Genomic DNA, 13166 nt, shown 5'->3' on the forward strand with positions numbered 1-13166 from the left:
GCAGGTGGGGATTTAGTTTTGGAGTGGTTGGTGCAATTATTTAATAAATGTATGGAAGAGGGTAAGGTACCTAGGGATTGGCAGAGAGCATGCATAGTTCCTTTGTATAAAGGCAAAGGGGATAAAAGAGAGTGCAAAAATTATAGGGGGATAAGTCTGTTGAGTATACCTGGCAAAGTGTATGGTAGAGTTATTATTGAAAGAATTAAGAGTAAGATGGAGAATAGGATAGCAGATGAACAAGGAGGCTTTAGGAATGGTAGGGGGTGTGTGGACCAGGTGTTTACAGTGAAACACATAAGTGAACAGTATTTAGATAAGGCTAAAGAGGTCTTTGTGGCATTTATGGATTTGGAAAAGGCGTATGACAGGGTGGATAGGGGGGGCAATGTGGCAGATGTTGCAGGTGTATGGTGTAGGAGGTAGGTTACTGAAAGCAGTGAAGAGTTTTTACGAGGATAGTGAGGCTCAAGTTAGAGTATGTAGGAAAGAGGGAAATTATTTCCCAGTAAAAGTAGGCCTTAGACAAGGATGTGTGATGTCACTGTGGTTGTTTAATATATTTATAGATGGGGTTGTAAGAGAAGTAAATGCGAGGGTCTTGGCAAGAGGCGTGGAGTTAAAAGATAAAGAATCACACATAAAGTGGGAGTTGTCACAGTTGCTCTTTGCTGATGACACTGTGCTCTTGGGAGATTCTGAAGAGAAGTTGCAGAGATTGGTGGATGAATTTGGTAGGGTGTGCAAAAGAAGAAAATTGAAAGTGAATACAGGAAAGAGTAAGGTTATGAGGATAACAAAAAGATTAGGTGATGAAAGATTGGATATCAGATTGGAGGGAGAGAGTATGGAGGAGGTGAATGTATTCAGATATTTGGGAGTGGATGTGTCAGCGGATGGGTCTATGAAAGATGAGGTGAATCATAGAATTGATGAGGGGAAAAGGGTGAGTGGTGCACTTAGGAGTCTGTGGAGACAAAGAACTTTGTCCTTGGAGGCAAAGAGGGGAATGTATGAGAGTATAGTTTTACCAACGCTCTTATATGGGTGTGAAGCATGGGTGATGAATGTTGCAGCGAGGAGAAGGCTGGAGGCAATGGAGATGTCATGTCTGAGAGCAATGTGTGGTGTGAATATAATGCAGAGAATTCGTAGTTTGGAAGTTAGGAGGAGGTGCGGGATTACCAAAACTGTTGTCCAGAGGGCTGAGGAAGGGTTGTTGAGGTGGTTCGGACATATGGAGAGAATGGAGCGAAACAGAATAACTTCAAGAGTGTATCAGTCTGTAGTGGAAGGAAGGCGGGGTAGGGGTCGGCCTAGGAAAGGTTGGAGGGAGGGGGTAAAGGAGGTTTTGTGTGCGAGGGGCTTGGACTTCCAGCAGGCATGCGTGAGCGTGTTTGATAGGAGTGAATGGAGACAAATGGTTTTTAATACTTGACGTGCTGTTGGAGTGTGAGCAAAGTAACATTTATGAAGGGGTTCAGGGAAACCGGCAGGCCGGACTTGAGTCCTGGAGATGGGAAGTACAGTGCCTGCACTCTGAAGGAGGGGTGTTAATGTTGCAGTTTAAAAACTGTAGTGTAAAGCACCCTTCTGGCAAGACAGTGATGGAGTGAATGATGGTGAAAGTTTTTCTTTTTCGGGCCACCCTGCCTTGGTGGGAATCGGCCAGTGTGATAATAAAAAAAAATAACTTCTGAGTGTCTAGAACAGATTAATTGGATTTACATTATTTCTTATGGGGAAAATGGTTTCAGTTTAAGATGATTTCAGTTTTCGCCAATTGCTCTGGAATGGATTAAACACAAAAACTGAGGGTCCACTGGATATAATTTTTTATGTGTTTTAACCCTTTGAGGGTCGACAGGCCCTCTCCGAAACTCGTTCTCAGGGTGGGCCAAATTTCAAAAAAAAAAAAAATTATTTTTTCTTATGAAAAAATAGAGTATTTTTTTCTAAACATTATAGGCTAAACAAAAAAATTTTAACGTCAATACTTACCGAGATATGGAGGTGTGAAATTTGCCAAAATTGAACAACATATGGTAACATCGCCGACTGCCGTCACCCGGTATTTTTCTATTTACTTTTTTATGTACTATTTTCAATTTTTTTTCAATTTTTCTTTTTCTGAGTAACTTTTATGGCCTCTGAGGCCAACATGATCAGTATTTTGTAAGTTATTTCTTTTTCAATACTACACAATAAGGGCGTAAACACTGTTGTCATTATTTTGTTTACAGAAAATATTTACCCAAACAAACAATATGAAATGTTGTTTATTACTATTTTTCTATATTTTATATACACATATACAGTCACAGGACATGTTTCTAGAAGTTCTGCAGCCTGTGGAACTCTTTGAAACATGGTGTCATGCACAGTGGAGTTTTGCACTCCTCACACATAAAACGAGTGTCTCTGCGTTGTCGTGGGCGTTTTTTTGTATGTGAACAGACGTAACACCTCTTCTGAGCCTTTTTCTTCAAAGCAGTAGCAGGCAGTTTTACCAGGAAGTGATCACCATGCTTCAGACGAGCAGGTAGTTGTTGATAATTTGGTGGGCGGTCAATTGCAGGTGCATTTCCTTGGTACTTGAATACTATTTGTCTGATGACAGACAAACAGAATTCGCCGTACTGTGGTTTGTTTCTGGTGCTCATCTTATACATATTATAAGCATTGAGCACGGAAATGTCCAGAAGATGGAAAAACAGTTTGATGTACCACTTATAACTCTTGCGAACACAATCAGCAAACCCAATCTGCATGTCACATTTGTCCACTGAACGCATGTTGAAGGTGTAATCAATCACAGCTGCAGGTTTTAGAATGGGTTCATTTCTCTCTCTATGCTGCCTGCCACTGTCTGCCATTTCATTAGGGTGAATTGATGACAACAGTGTGACATCTCGTTTGTCATGCCACCGAAATGCCATGATGTCATTGGCAGCAAACGCCTGCACCTCACCTCTGCGAGTGCCAGCATCAAACCTGGGCATATGTTTTCGATTTGCACGCACTGTGCCACACACATCTGTCATGTTCACTCGCAAAAAATCACTGAGTGAGGGGCTTGTGTACCAGTTATCTGTATATAATATATGCCCCTTACCAAGGTATGGTTCTATCATTGTTCGAACCACATCACCTGAGATGCCCAATAACTTCCTGGTATTTTGCAATGTATAACTTCCAGTGTACACAATAATATCCAATACCAGACCACTGTAACAATCACAAAGCACAAACAACTTTATACCAAAGCGTTTCCTCTTGCTTGGTATGTACTGCTTGAAAGAGAGTCTTCCTTTGAACAGAATCAAAGACTCGTCAATTACAAGCTTCCTGAAGGGATAAAAATGAGTACTGAATTTCTGTTTCAGATACACAAACACATTCCTAATCTTATATAACCTGTCAGTTCTGTCAGGCCTGGTTTTATCTGAGAAGTGAAGCATACGTAACATTAGCACAAATCGATTCACTGGCATTATATCACTGAAACCTGGTGTTGCAATCAGGGGGTCTGTTGACCAGTATGATTTCACTTTGTGCTTATACACATGTGGCATAAGCATTATTGTGGCAAAGAAAAGATACATCTCAGCCACTGTTGCCTCCTTCCATTGGTGTAGACGTGATTTTGGTGAAAGTATTGTGTTTGCCATGGTGTACTCGTAGTATGTGTTGCTTTCCATGACAATACTTTTCATCAGTGGTTCGTCAAAGAATAACTCGAAACATTCCAGTTCAGTGGCATTGTTCCCAAGTGCACAAGATGGCCGTATTCCACTTTGGCTGCCATCAAACTGGTGGGGATTTGGAACAAAATTGACAGCTTCCTGCCAATCCCAGGTGCGGTCTGCTGGTGGGTACTGGACAATGACAGGTGGTTGTGGTTGTGGAGGTTGTGGTTGTGGAGGTTGTGGTTGTGGAGGCTGGTGTGGTGGGGGAGTGGGGGATGGTGGCCTTTGTTCTAGATCAGGTGAGGCAGCGGCGTGGCTGGCAGCGTGGGTGGCAGCATGGCCCACTGCTGGTGCCTCACCGCCGGCACCACTACCACCACGCACATTTTCCATCCCAATTGCAACAGTATCTTCGTCATTTTCACTGTCTGTTCCTGTTGTACAGCCACGGGATGTACTCCGAGATACACTCCTTCCCCTTGGTATAACATATGGCACACTTCCAGAGCGCATATATCGTCGTATATACTGACGCTTCACTGGGGAATATTGCACTTCACTATCACTACTGGAACTAGTTTGAAGAGCTTGTAGTTCATATTCACTATCACTATCATCACCCATGCTCTCATCTGAGTCTGGGATTTGGGAAAATAGAAGTTTCCTCTTGGGTTCTGGAACAACTGAACGTGAACACGAGGGCCCAGCACCAGAGGTGGAAGGCTGAGGGTCGTCTGGGTTTTCTTCACTATTACCGATATTATGGTCATTAGTTTCGGTCAAAACCTCACTAAAACCACGAAACTCATCTTCACTGGCACTTCCATCACTATTAGAACTGTCACTGGGGAACAAAAGTGTCCCAATTCGCCGAGGAGTGAGGAGCTTCTTACCGCAAGGCATGGTGGACATTGTTTACTAAGAGGGCATTCCCACAATGCACCACTGGGTCCCAGATTTTTTTTCTACCGCGCACACTGACCACGCAGACCCATTCTCTCACACCTAGGCCTATCAGCCTTTTCGCGCGAGATTTGAGGCCGCTAGAATTTATGCGTACTAGTACGTCAAAAACCCCTACGCGTAAGACGTACTAGTACGACGAAAACCCTCAAAGGGTTAATGCTATATATTAAGAAAAATATAATTTAATAATTTTGTAACATAAATATTAATGTAAATTCATCAACATTTACATATAAAATATAATACAGTGGACCCCCGGTTTACGATATTATTTCATTCCAGAAGTATGTTCAGGTGCCATTACTGAATGAATTTGTTCCCATAAGGAATATTGTGAATTAGATTAGTCCATTTCAGACCCCCAAACATACACGCACCAACGCACTTACATAAATACACTTACATAATTGGTCGCATTGGGAGCTGATCGTAAACCGGGGGTCCACTGTACTGTATAAAAAATTAAATTATCACTGTATATTTCCATACGTATACCAAAGAAAACAGGGTTGCATGAATTACAGTATACCAAAGAAAATGGGTTTGCATGAATTACAATACATATGGGAGTAACATTGGTATTTTACATTCTAGCACTGCGGGAGACATAGCAATACAGTACTGTATCCGGGTTTATCTTTAATTTTTTTTTTTAAGGGTGATGTATGAAATTGAGTTTGAAATTAAATCAAAGTGTTTTGGGGTATATTTAGGGTTTAAACCATAAAAATAGGCGTTCACAGTTTTTCCACAGTTTTTCCAAATTCATGGGTGGTCTTGGAACATAGCCCCCATGAATTTGGGGGAACTGCTGTATTTATACTAATTATTCCAAGTGCAGCAATGTTTGATGTGCTACAACAACTTGAAACACATCTTTCTTTGAACACACCCGTATCCCACTGAGGCAGGGTGGCCCAAAAGGAAAAACGAAAGTTTCTCCTTTTACATTTAGTAATATATATACAGGAGAAGGGGTTACTAGCTCCTTGCTCCTGGTATTTTAGTCGCCTCTTACAACACGCATGGCTTACAAAGGAAGAATTCTGTTCCACTTCCCCATGGAGATAAGAGGAAATAAACAAGAACAAGAACTAGAAAGAAAATAGAAGAAAACCCAGAGGGGTGTGTATACATATATGCTTGTACATGTATGTGTAGTGTGACCTAAGTGTAAGTAGAAGTAGCAAGACATACCTGAAATCTTGCATGTTTATGAGGCAGAAAAAAGGACACCAGTAATCCTACCATCATGTAAAACAATTATAGGCTGAAACACATCTATTTAAAAAAAAAAATCTAGTATATATAGCATTAAACATTAAAAGCAATTAAAAAAACAGAAAAACAATCATATATCAAAATCAATAAATTTTAAAATGTAAACACTGCTGGTGCTTTAACACTGCTGATGCTGACTAGTGATCATTTTTTCACCAACTTTAACAGACTATAAAGTCATAAGTTTTTTTTATCAGGTTTCACTCATTTTAGTCTTATTCGATTTAGAAAAACAAGCTCTGTCAATCTGTAAGAAAAAAAATGTTTTTATTTTATTTTTCAAAATCTCCCCCCCTCCCCCCCCCACACACACACATACACAGGAATTTTTTTTCCAGGGTCTCCCAAAGTTAAAGGATTAAAAACCTTTTATTTTTGAGGACACCAAATACAGTACATATATTTCTCTATTCTCTCTGCTACAAACAGTTAAAAGTTGAACAATATTTCTTGCTCCTAGATGGCATTTGTAATATGTCTGTATAAGGGTAGCTCGTGTGTGTGTGTGTGTGTGTGTGTGCACACACATACTTGTGCATGTGTGCATACACTATCAAAAATAAAAGAAATTTGAGTCTTCTTATGGCATGATTCTCCCACAGGACTCGACTCCTACAGTCTCGGATGTTCCAGTCTGGATGATGCACTTGCAGCAGAAGATTGAGAGCGCAGAAACACCTAGAAATGTGAAGCTGTTCCTCTTGCGGTTGATGATGAATACCTCTAAGGTGTTCGCTCCTTATGCAGCTCATTTTGTTAAACCCATCCTCAGCTGTCTGGTTAATGGAACTCTTGGAGATAAAATTAATTACTTCCTCTGTGATTTGGTAAGGGTACCTAATTTTCTGCTTACATTAGCTTAGTCAAAGTATGGAAAGGTAATCATTGATATTACAGTAATGATTTTCCATCTTTTGTTACAACATTAGGATCATAAGTTCCTTAATCCACATGAAAATAGTTTTTACATATTTTTATCATCAGTTCCTTTTCTCATACTGCTAATATATTCTGATATTTCGATGAAGAAAGGGAGGCGGTAATTTCATGCACTGGCCAGGGAGGTATAACATCTTTTAGGAGTGAAGAAGAGCAGGATGTCAGTGTGGGAGAGGTGCATGAGGCATTATGTAGAATGAAAGGGGGTAAAGCAGCTTGCCCTGATGGGATAATGACAGAAATGTTAAAAGCAGTGGGGATACGGTGTTGGAGTGGTTGGTATTATTGTTTAACTCCTAAACGGTCCAAACGTATATAAACGTTCTTACCGCTAGTGCCCAAACATATATACAGTAGGGCCCCACTTGTACAGCAGGTTATGTTCCAGGCTACCACCATAAAGCGGAAATCGCCGTCAAGTGGAACACCCTTTTTTTCCCCTTTATAAATGCATACAGATACTAGATAACAAGTTTACACTAACATATATTAAGTTACCAATAGAACTAGGCATCAGAAAACAATACACACATAGTGCACTCATTACTTACCTTAAAATATTTATAATCTTAATCTAGGGTGAGACAAGTAGTATTTATTGTAAGAAATCAAGTGTGGTATGTATGGTAGTCAGCCGAGCTACCATACCAGGCCACCCCACCTACACGAAATATTCTATTACATTTAAGCATACCAGAGCGATAAAATGCATATACAATTTACTCATTACTTACCTTAAAATATTTGTAGTCTTAATCTAGGGTGAGATGAGTAGCATTTATTGTAAGAAATCAAGTGTGGTATGTATGGTAGTCAGCTGGGCTACCATACCAGGCCATCCCACCCACACATAGTAGTATTCTATTACATTTAAGCATCCCAGAGTGATAAAATGCATATACAGTTCACTCATTATTTACCTTAAAATATTTGTAGTCTTAATGTAGGGTCAGGGGTGAGTAAACAAGATAAAACAAATAAAAAAGAGAGAAAGTACATGAGGGAGGACAGGCGCAGAGTTTTGTAAACAAACCAGGTGAACGTAAGTTTTGTAAATAAAGTGTACACGTCTGGTTTGTGTACAAGTTACATTGTGTACAAGTTGTCTCTACATTGATATGGTAGAATAAATAAAGAAGAACACTCCCATTCTCATGTAACACCATTTTTAGAAGAAATAACGCTTTGAGTGAAGGCAATGGAAATAAGTCACTCTGACTTTTTTGGGTTATCCTAGGCTCTCTACACATATGCTGTTATGTATGATAATCTATGTAACTGTATTTGTGTATACCTGAATAAACTTACATACATACGAAAGAAATAATTTTCTACAGTTACCCCAGTAACACATTTTCTCTTATTTATTTAGTAATTTTAGCATACATACAGAGGTTCAAAAAAAATACAGGTAAGAGCAGCATGCCAAAGCCACTTATATGCATAGCATTATGGGCTGGCTTAAAATTAACTTAAGATTAACTAAGCAATGATGAAATCAGTGATAAAACATTTTTGTAAACAGATAACTATAAAGCACAAATGAGTATTACAAAGACAGGTCATATGGTTGCATGCATTGCTGTACATTCAGTCGAATGGAGTATTCTGTTAGGTAGTGTATTTAAAAAAATAACAAAGTTAGATTGGGTCCTAGGTTTAACATTTGTGAGATATAATTGTGAGTAACATTTAGGATATACAATTTATAAGGTTCAGTTATTCAGTATTTATTTGGTTTTGAGTGAGTAAGTGATCTTTGAGAAGAGACTTGAATTTATAAACAGGTAGTGTTTCTTTTATACTTAAAGGTAATGAATTCCAGATTTTAGGGCCTTTTATGTGCATTTAGTTTTTGCATAGCGTGAGATGGACACGAGGAACATCAAAGAGTGATCTGTGCCTTGTGTTATGGTCATGTGTTCTGTTGAGGTTGGCAAGGAGATGTTTAAGGGGAGGGTTAATATCAGAGTTAAGTGTTCTATGTATGTAATAGGTGCAGTAATAAGTATGGATGTTTTGTATGGTGAGTAGGTTGAGTGTTTTGAATATTGGTGGAGTGTGCTGCCTGTAGTGAGAATTTGTTATCATTCTAACTGCAGCCTTTTGTTGGGTAATTAGTGGTCTGAGATGGTTAATTGTTGTTGAGCCCCATGCACAAATTCCATAGGTGAGATAGGGGTAAATAAGAGAGTGATAAAGGGCCAGGAGGGCTGACTGTGGAACATAGTACCGTATCTTCGATAGTATGCCTACAGTCTTGGAAATTTTCTTAGAAATTTGTTGTATATGTGTATGAAATTTGAGTCTATTATCAAGGTGGATTCCTAAGAATTTTCCCTCTGTTAGCTTTGTGATAGGTGATCTGTTTATCGTTATGTTAAGAGGTACATCTGTAGCGCTGTTACCAAACTTAATGAAGTAGGTTTTGTCAATGTTTAGTGTAAGTTTGTTAGTCCTCATCCAGGTAGATATTTTCTGTAATTCGGTGTTTACAGTATTGGCTAGCGTGACTGGGCTCGGGTGAGAGAAGACGTATGTAGTGTCATCTGCAAAAAGTGTGGGTTTGAGTAATTGCGAAGCATTTGGTAAGTCATTTATGTATAGGAGAAAGAGAAGAGGGCCAAGGACACTTCCCTGTGGGACACCAACTGTAATTGGTTGAGCGGAAGAGCTTGCCCCATTTGCGTACACATATTGGCTTCTGTTGCTGAGGTATGACTTGAGGTAGTTGAGGGAGTGCCCTCTAATACCATAATGTGACAATTTTACGTGGAGCAAGTCATGGTCAACTGTATCAAAAACTTTACGTAAGTCAATGAAGATCCCCAGTGGGACTTCTTTTTTCTCTATTGCAGTGTATATATGTTCTAGCATGTGTATAATAGCATCATTAGTATTTTTATTAGGCCTGAATCCAAATTGGCAGGGGTTGAGAATGTTTTGGGAGATAAGGTAGGAGTAGATTCGTTTATGAATTAATTTTTCGAAGATTTTTGAGAGAGGGTGTAAATTGGATATTGGCCTATAGTTATTCAACTCTGTTTGGTCTCCTCCTTTATGGATCAGGGTGACCCTTGCTATTTTGAGAGCTGTAGGGAAGGTGGAGGATTCAATGGATTTGTTAAAGAGTGTTGCAATGATTGGTGATAGTACTTGTGACACTTTTTTGTATATAAAGGGTGGTAAGGTATTTAAATCTCCTGCCTTGTTTTTTAGTGCGTTGATAATAATGGAGACTTCGTATGGGTTAGTCGGAGCTAGGAACAGTGTGTTCGGGTAGTTGCCAGTGAGGTAGTTATTTGGTGGGGTATCTGAGCTTGGGATTTTATTGGCAAGGTTTTGTCCTATAGTGGAGAAGAAATCATTGAGTCTGTTTGCTGTTTCTGTTGGTGGGAGTTGGGGTTCATCTGATTTTGCTAATTTTATTTCGCTATTTCGTGATATCTTTTTTGTTCCCAGAATTTCTGATAGGGTCTTCCAGGTCTTTTTTATATCACCTCATAAGTTGGATAATCTGTTCTCATAATACAATTTTTTTGCCCTTCTTATCAGGCTGGTTAGGATTGACGAGTAACGTTTTGTTTGGTCTCTGGTTATGTGACCCATTCTGTACTGTTTTTCATATCGGTGTTTTGTATTTATGGATTTGAGAATGCTGGGTGTTAGCCAGGGACTGTTCAGTCTCTTACCTGTCATCTGTTTAGTTTTTTTAGGGCAGTGCTTGTTATAGAGGTATTGGGTCTTTTTTAGAAAATTATTAAAACATTCGTCAATATCTGTATAGATTTCTAGCTCAGTGTGCCAGTCAATGTTTGTTACTGCTGTTGTGAAGTTATTAATGGCTGCCTCATTGTGAAGTCTGAAGGTGACTTTAGTAGTGTCTTGGGGTATTTTACCAAGAGTTGTTATGAGGAAAGTAAGGTAGAGGTCTGTGGTATTATCTGTAATTATGCCTGATTTTAAAGGGGATATGGTGTTGGTCCAGATGTGGTCAAGTAGGGAAACACTAGTCTCCGTAACTCTTGTAGGTTTTGTTACTGTTGGTAGCAACATGCAGTTACTCATTGTGTTTGTGAATTCAGTAACGTGTGGGTCCTGGTCTTGCAGGAGTAGTAAGTGATCTTTGTTCATGCGTGCATCAGTTATCATACTTCCTAGGTTTTGACTAAATTGGCTAATGTTTGATTGTGGAACTCTGTAGATGTTTATCACTGTGAGAGGTTTTTGTAGGTATTTGGATTTGAATTTAGCTATTATATATTCCCCATGTTCATCCCTTGTGCAAGTATTAGTGATACATTCTAGTTGGTCTGAGTAGTATATAGCTGTGCCACCCCCTTGTTGGTCTGGCCTACAGTTGTGTATGGCTGTGTAACCAGGAATGGCATAGACATCTGTAGTATCAGGCTTTAGCCAGGTTTCAGTTAGTGTAATGATGGACATAGTGGCATGCAAGGAATTTAGTAATGCTGTGAGGTCATCGTAATGCTTGCTTAAAGATCTGATATTGTAGTTAAAGATAGTTATGTTGTTGTTAGCTCTGAGAAGTGCCTTTGATTGTCCTGCTGTGTAGTAATTACAGTAACTGTTTGAATCATTTAAGTCATTAAATAAGAGGTTGGTATCAGGATCAATGCTTGTAATCATAAGATTTGTAGTGAATCTATAGTTAGAATTAAGTCTAAAACAAAGTAAATATTCTAAAGCTAAAAAAATAGCACCTGAATTATTTAACAAATGTAAAAATAATGAATTATAATATAAAATTATAATATAAAAGGGACTAATATAAGTTGTGGTGAACAATAAAGTGGTAATCAAATAATTGCACTAAGGTCTAATATAATGACTTTTGTGGAGTCTATGTTTTGAGCTAGAATGAGCTATAGTACAACTAGATTTAATCTAATAATATAAAAATACAAATTAAAAACAGCACCAGTCTCTCACTAGTAATTGCAGTATGGTCTAATATAATGAATTTGGTATTGACTATAGTACAACTGAGTTTAATCTAATAATATAAAAAAGGCACAAGACTCTCAATTGTAATTGCACTAAGGTGTTATAGAAGTTGTTTACAAGAATTAGAGTATAACTAGATTTAAATTGACAAGATAAAATATACAAGTTAAGGTAGCAAAAGAATAAAAAAAGTAGAAATAAAAAATATATGAGGTAGTTGGTACTATTTAGCAAAAGATAGTTAAGGGCCTTGAACAATAATATAATTGAAATATACACTAATTGCACACACAATATAGTCACTAAGATATGAAAACAATCTTAGAGTAGGACTTATAATATAAACTTATAATATAAAAATACAAATTGAAATGTTACTTACAATTGCACTGGAGTCTGGTATAGGTTGTTGACAAGATCAAGAGTATAACTAGATTTTTTTTTTTTTTTTTTTTTTTTTTTTTTTCTCTCAACAAGTCGGTCGTCTCCCACCGAGGCAGGGTGACCCAAAAAAAAAAAAGAAAGAAAATCCCCAAAAAGAAAATACTTTCATCATCATTCAACACTTTCACCACACTCACACATTATCACTGCTTTTGCAGAGGTGCTCAGAATATAACAGTTTAGAAGCATATACGTATAGAGATACACAACATATCCCTCCAAACTGCCAATATCCCAAACCCCTCCTTTAAAGTGCAGGCATTGTACTTCCCATTTCCAGGACTCAAGTCCGACTATATGAAAATAACCGGTTTCCCTGAATCCCTTCACTCAATATTACCCTGCTCACACTCCAACAGATCGTCAGGTCCCAAGTATCATTCGTCTCCATTCACTCCTATCTAACACGCTCATGCACGCTTGCTGGAAGTCCAAGCCCCTCACCCACAAAACCTCCTTTACCCCCTCTTTCCAACCCTTTCGAGGACGACCCCTACCCCTCTTTCCTTCCCCTATAGATTTATATGCTTTCCATGTCATTCTACTTTGATCCATTCTCTCTAAATGACCAAACCACCTCAACAACCCCTCTTCTGCCCTCTGACTAATGCTTTTATTAACTCCACACCTTCTCCTAATTTCCACACTCCGAATTTTCTGCATAATATTTACACCACACATTGCCCTTAGACAGGACATCTCCACTGCCTCCAACCATCTCCTCGGTGGTTTTAATGTGTACCTGCATGCCAGCAGTGTTTAAGTTTACTTAGGTTCAAGTACACATAGGTATAATTGTCGGTTATAATAATAATGTAGGGATGTAGTCCACCTGGGCTACATACCTACAAGATATTTAATGTGGCCCAGAGCCATATT

The 13166-nt window shown here is 38.7% G+C and overlaps 1 protein-coding gene across 2 annotated transcripts in view; it reads left to right on the plus strand.

Annotated features, from left to right (window-relative positions):
- Positions 1–13166, plus strand: part of LOC128691314 (DNA-dependent protein kinase catalytic subunit) — a 1096584-nt gene that overhangs the window by 731869 nt on the left and 351549 nt on the right. For both annotated transcript variants that reach the window (XM_070091676.1, XM_070091677.1), the window contains one exon: positions 6539–6763. In XM_070091676.1, coding sequence (XP_069947777.1) covers positions 6539–6763 — 225 coding nt within the window. The remainder of the gene's footprint in view (positions 1–6538; positions 6764–13166) is intronic.

This window comes from Cherax quadricarinatus, chromosome 36 (genome assembly GCF_038502225.1).
Source record: "Cherax quadricarinatus isolate ZL_2023a chromosome 36, ASM3850222v1, whole genome shotgun sequence".
NCBI lineage: Eukaryota > Metazoa > Arthropoda > Malacostraca > Decapoda > Parastacidae > Cherax > Cherax quadricarinatus.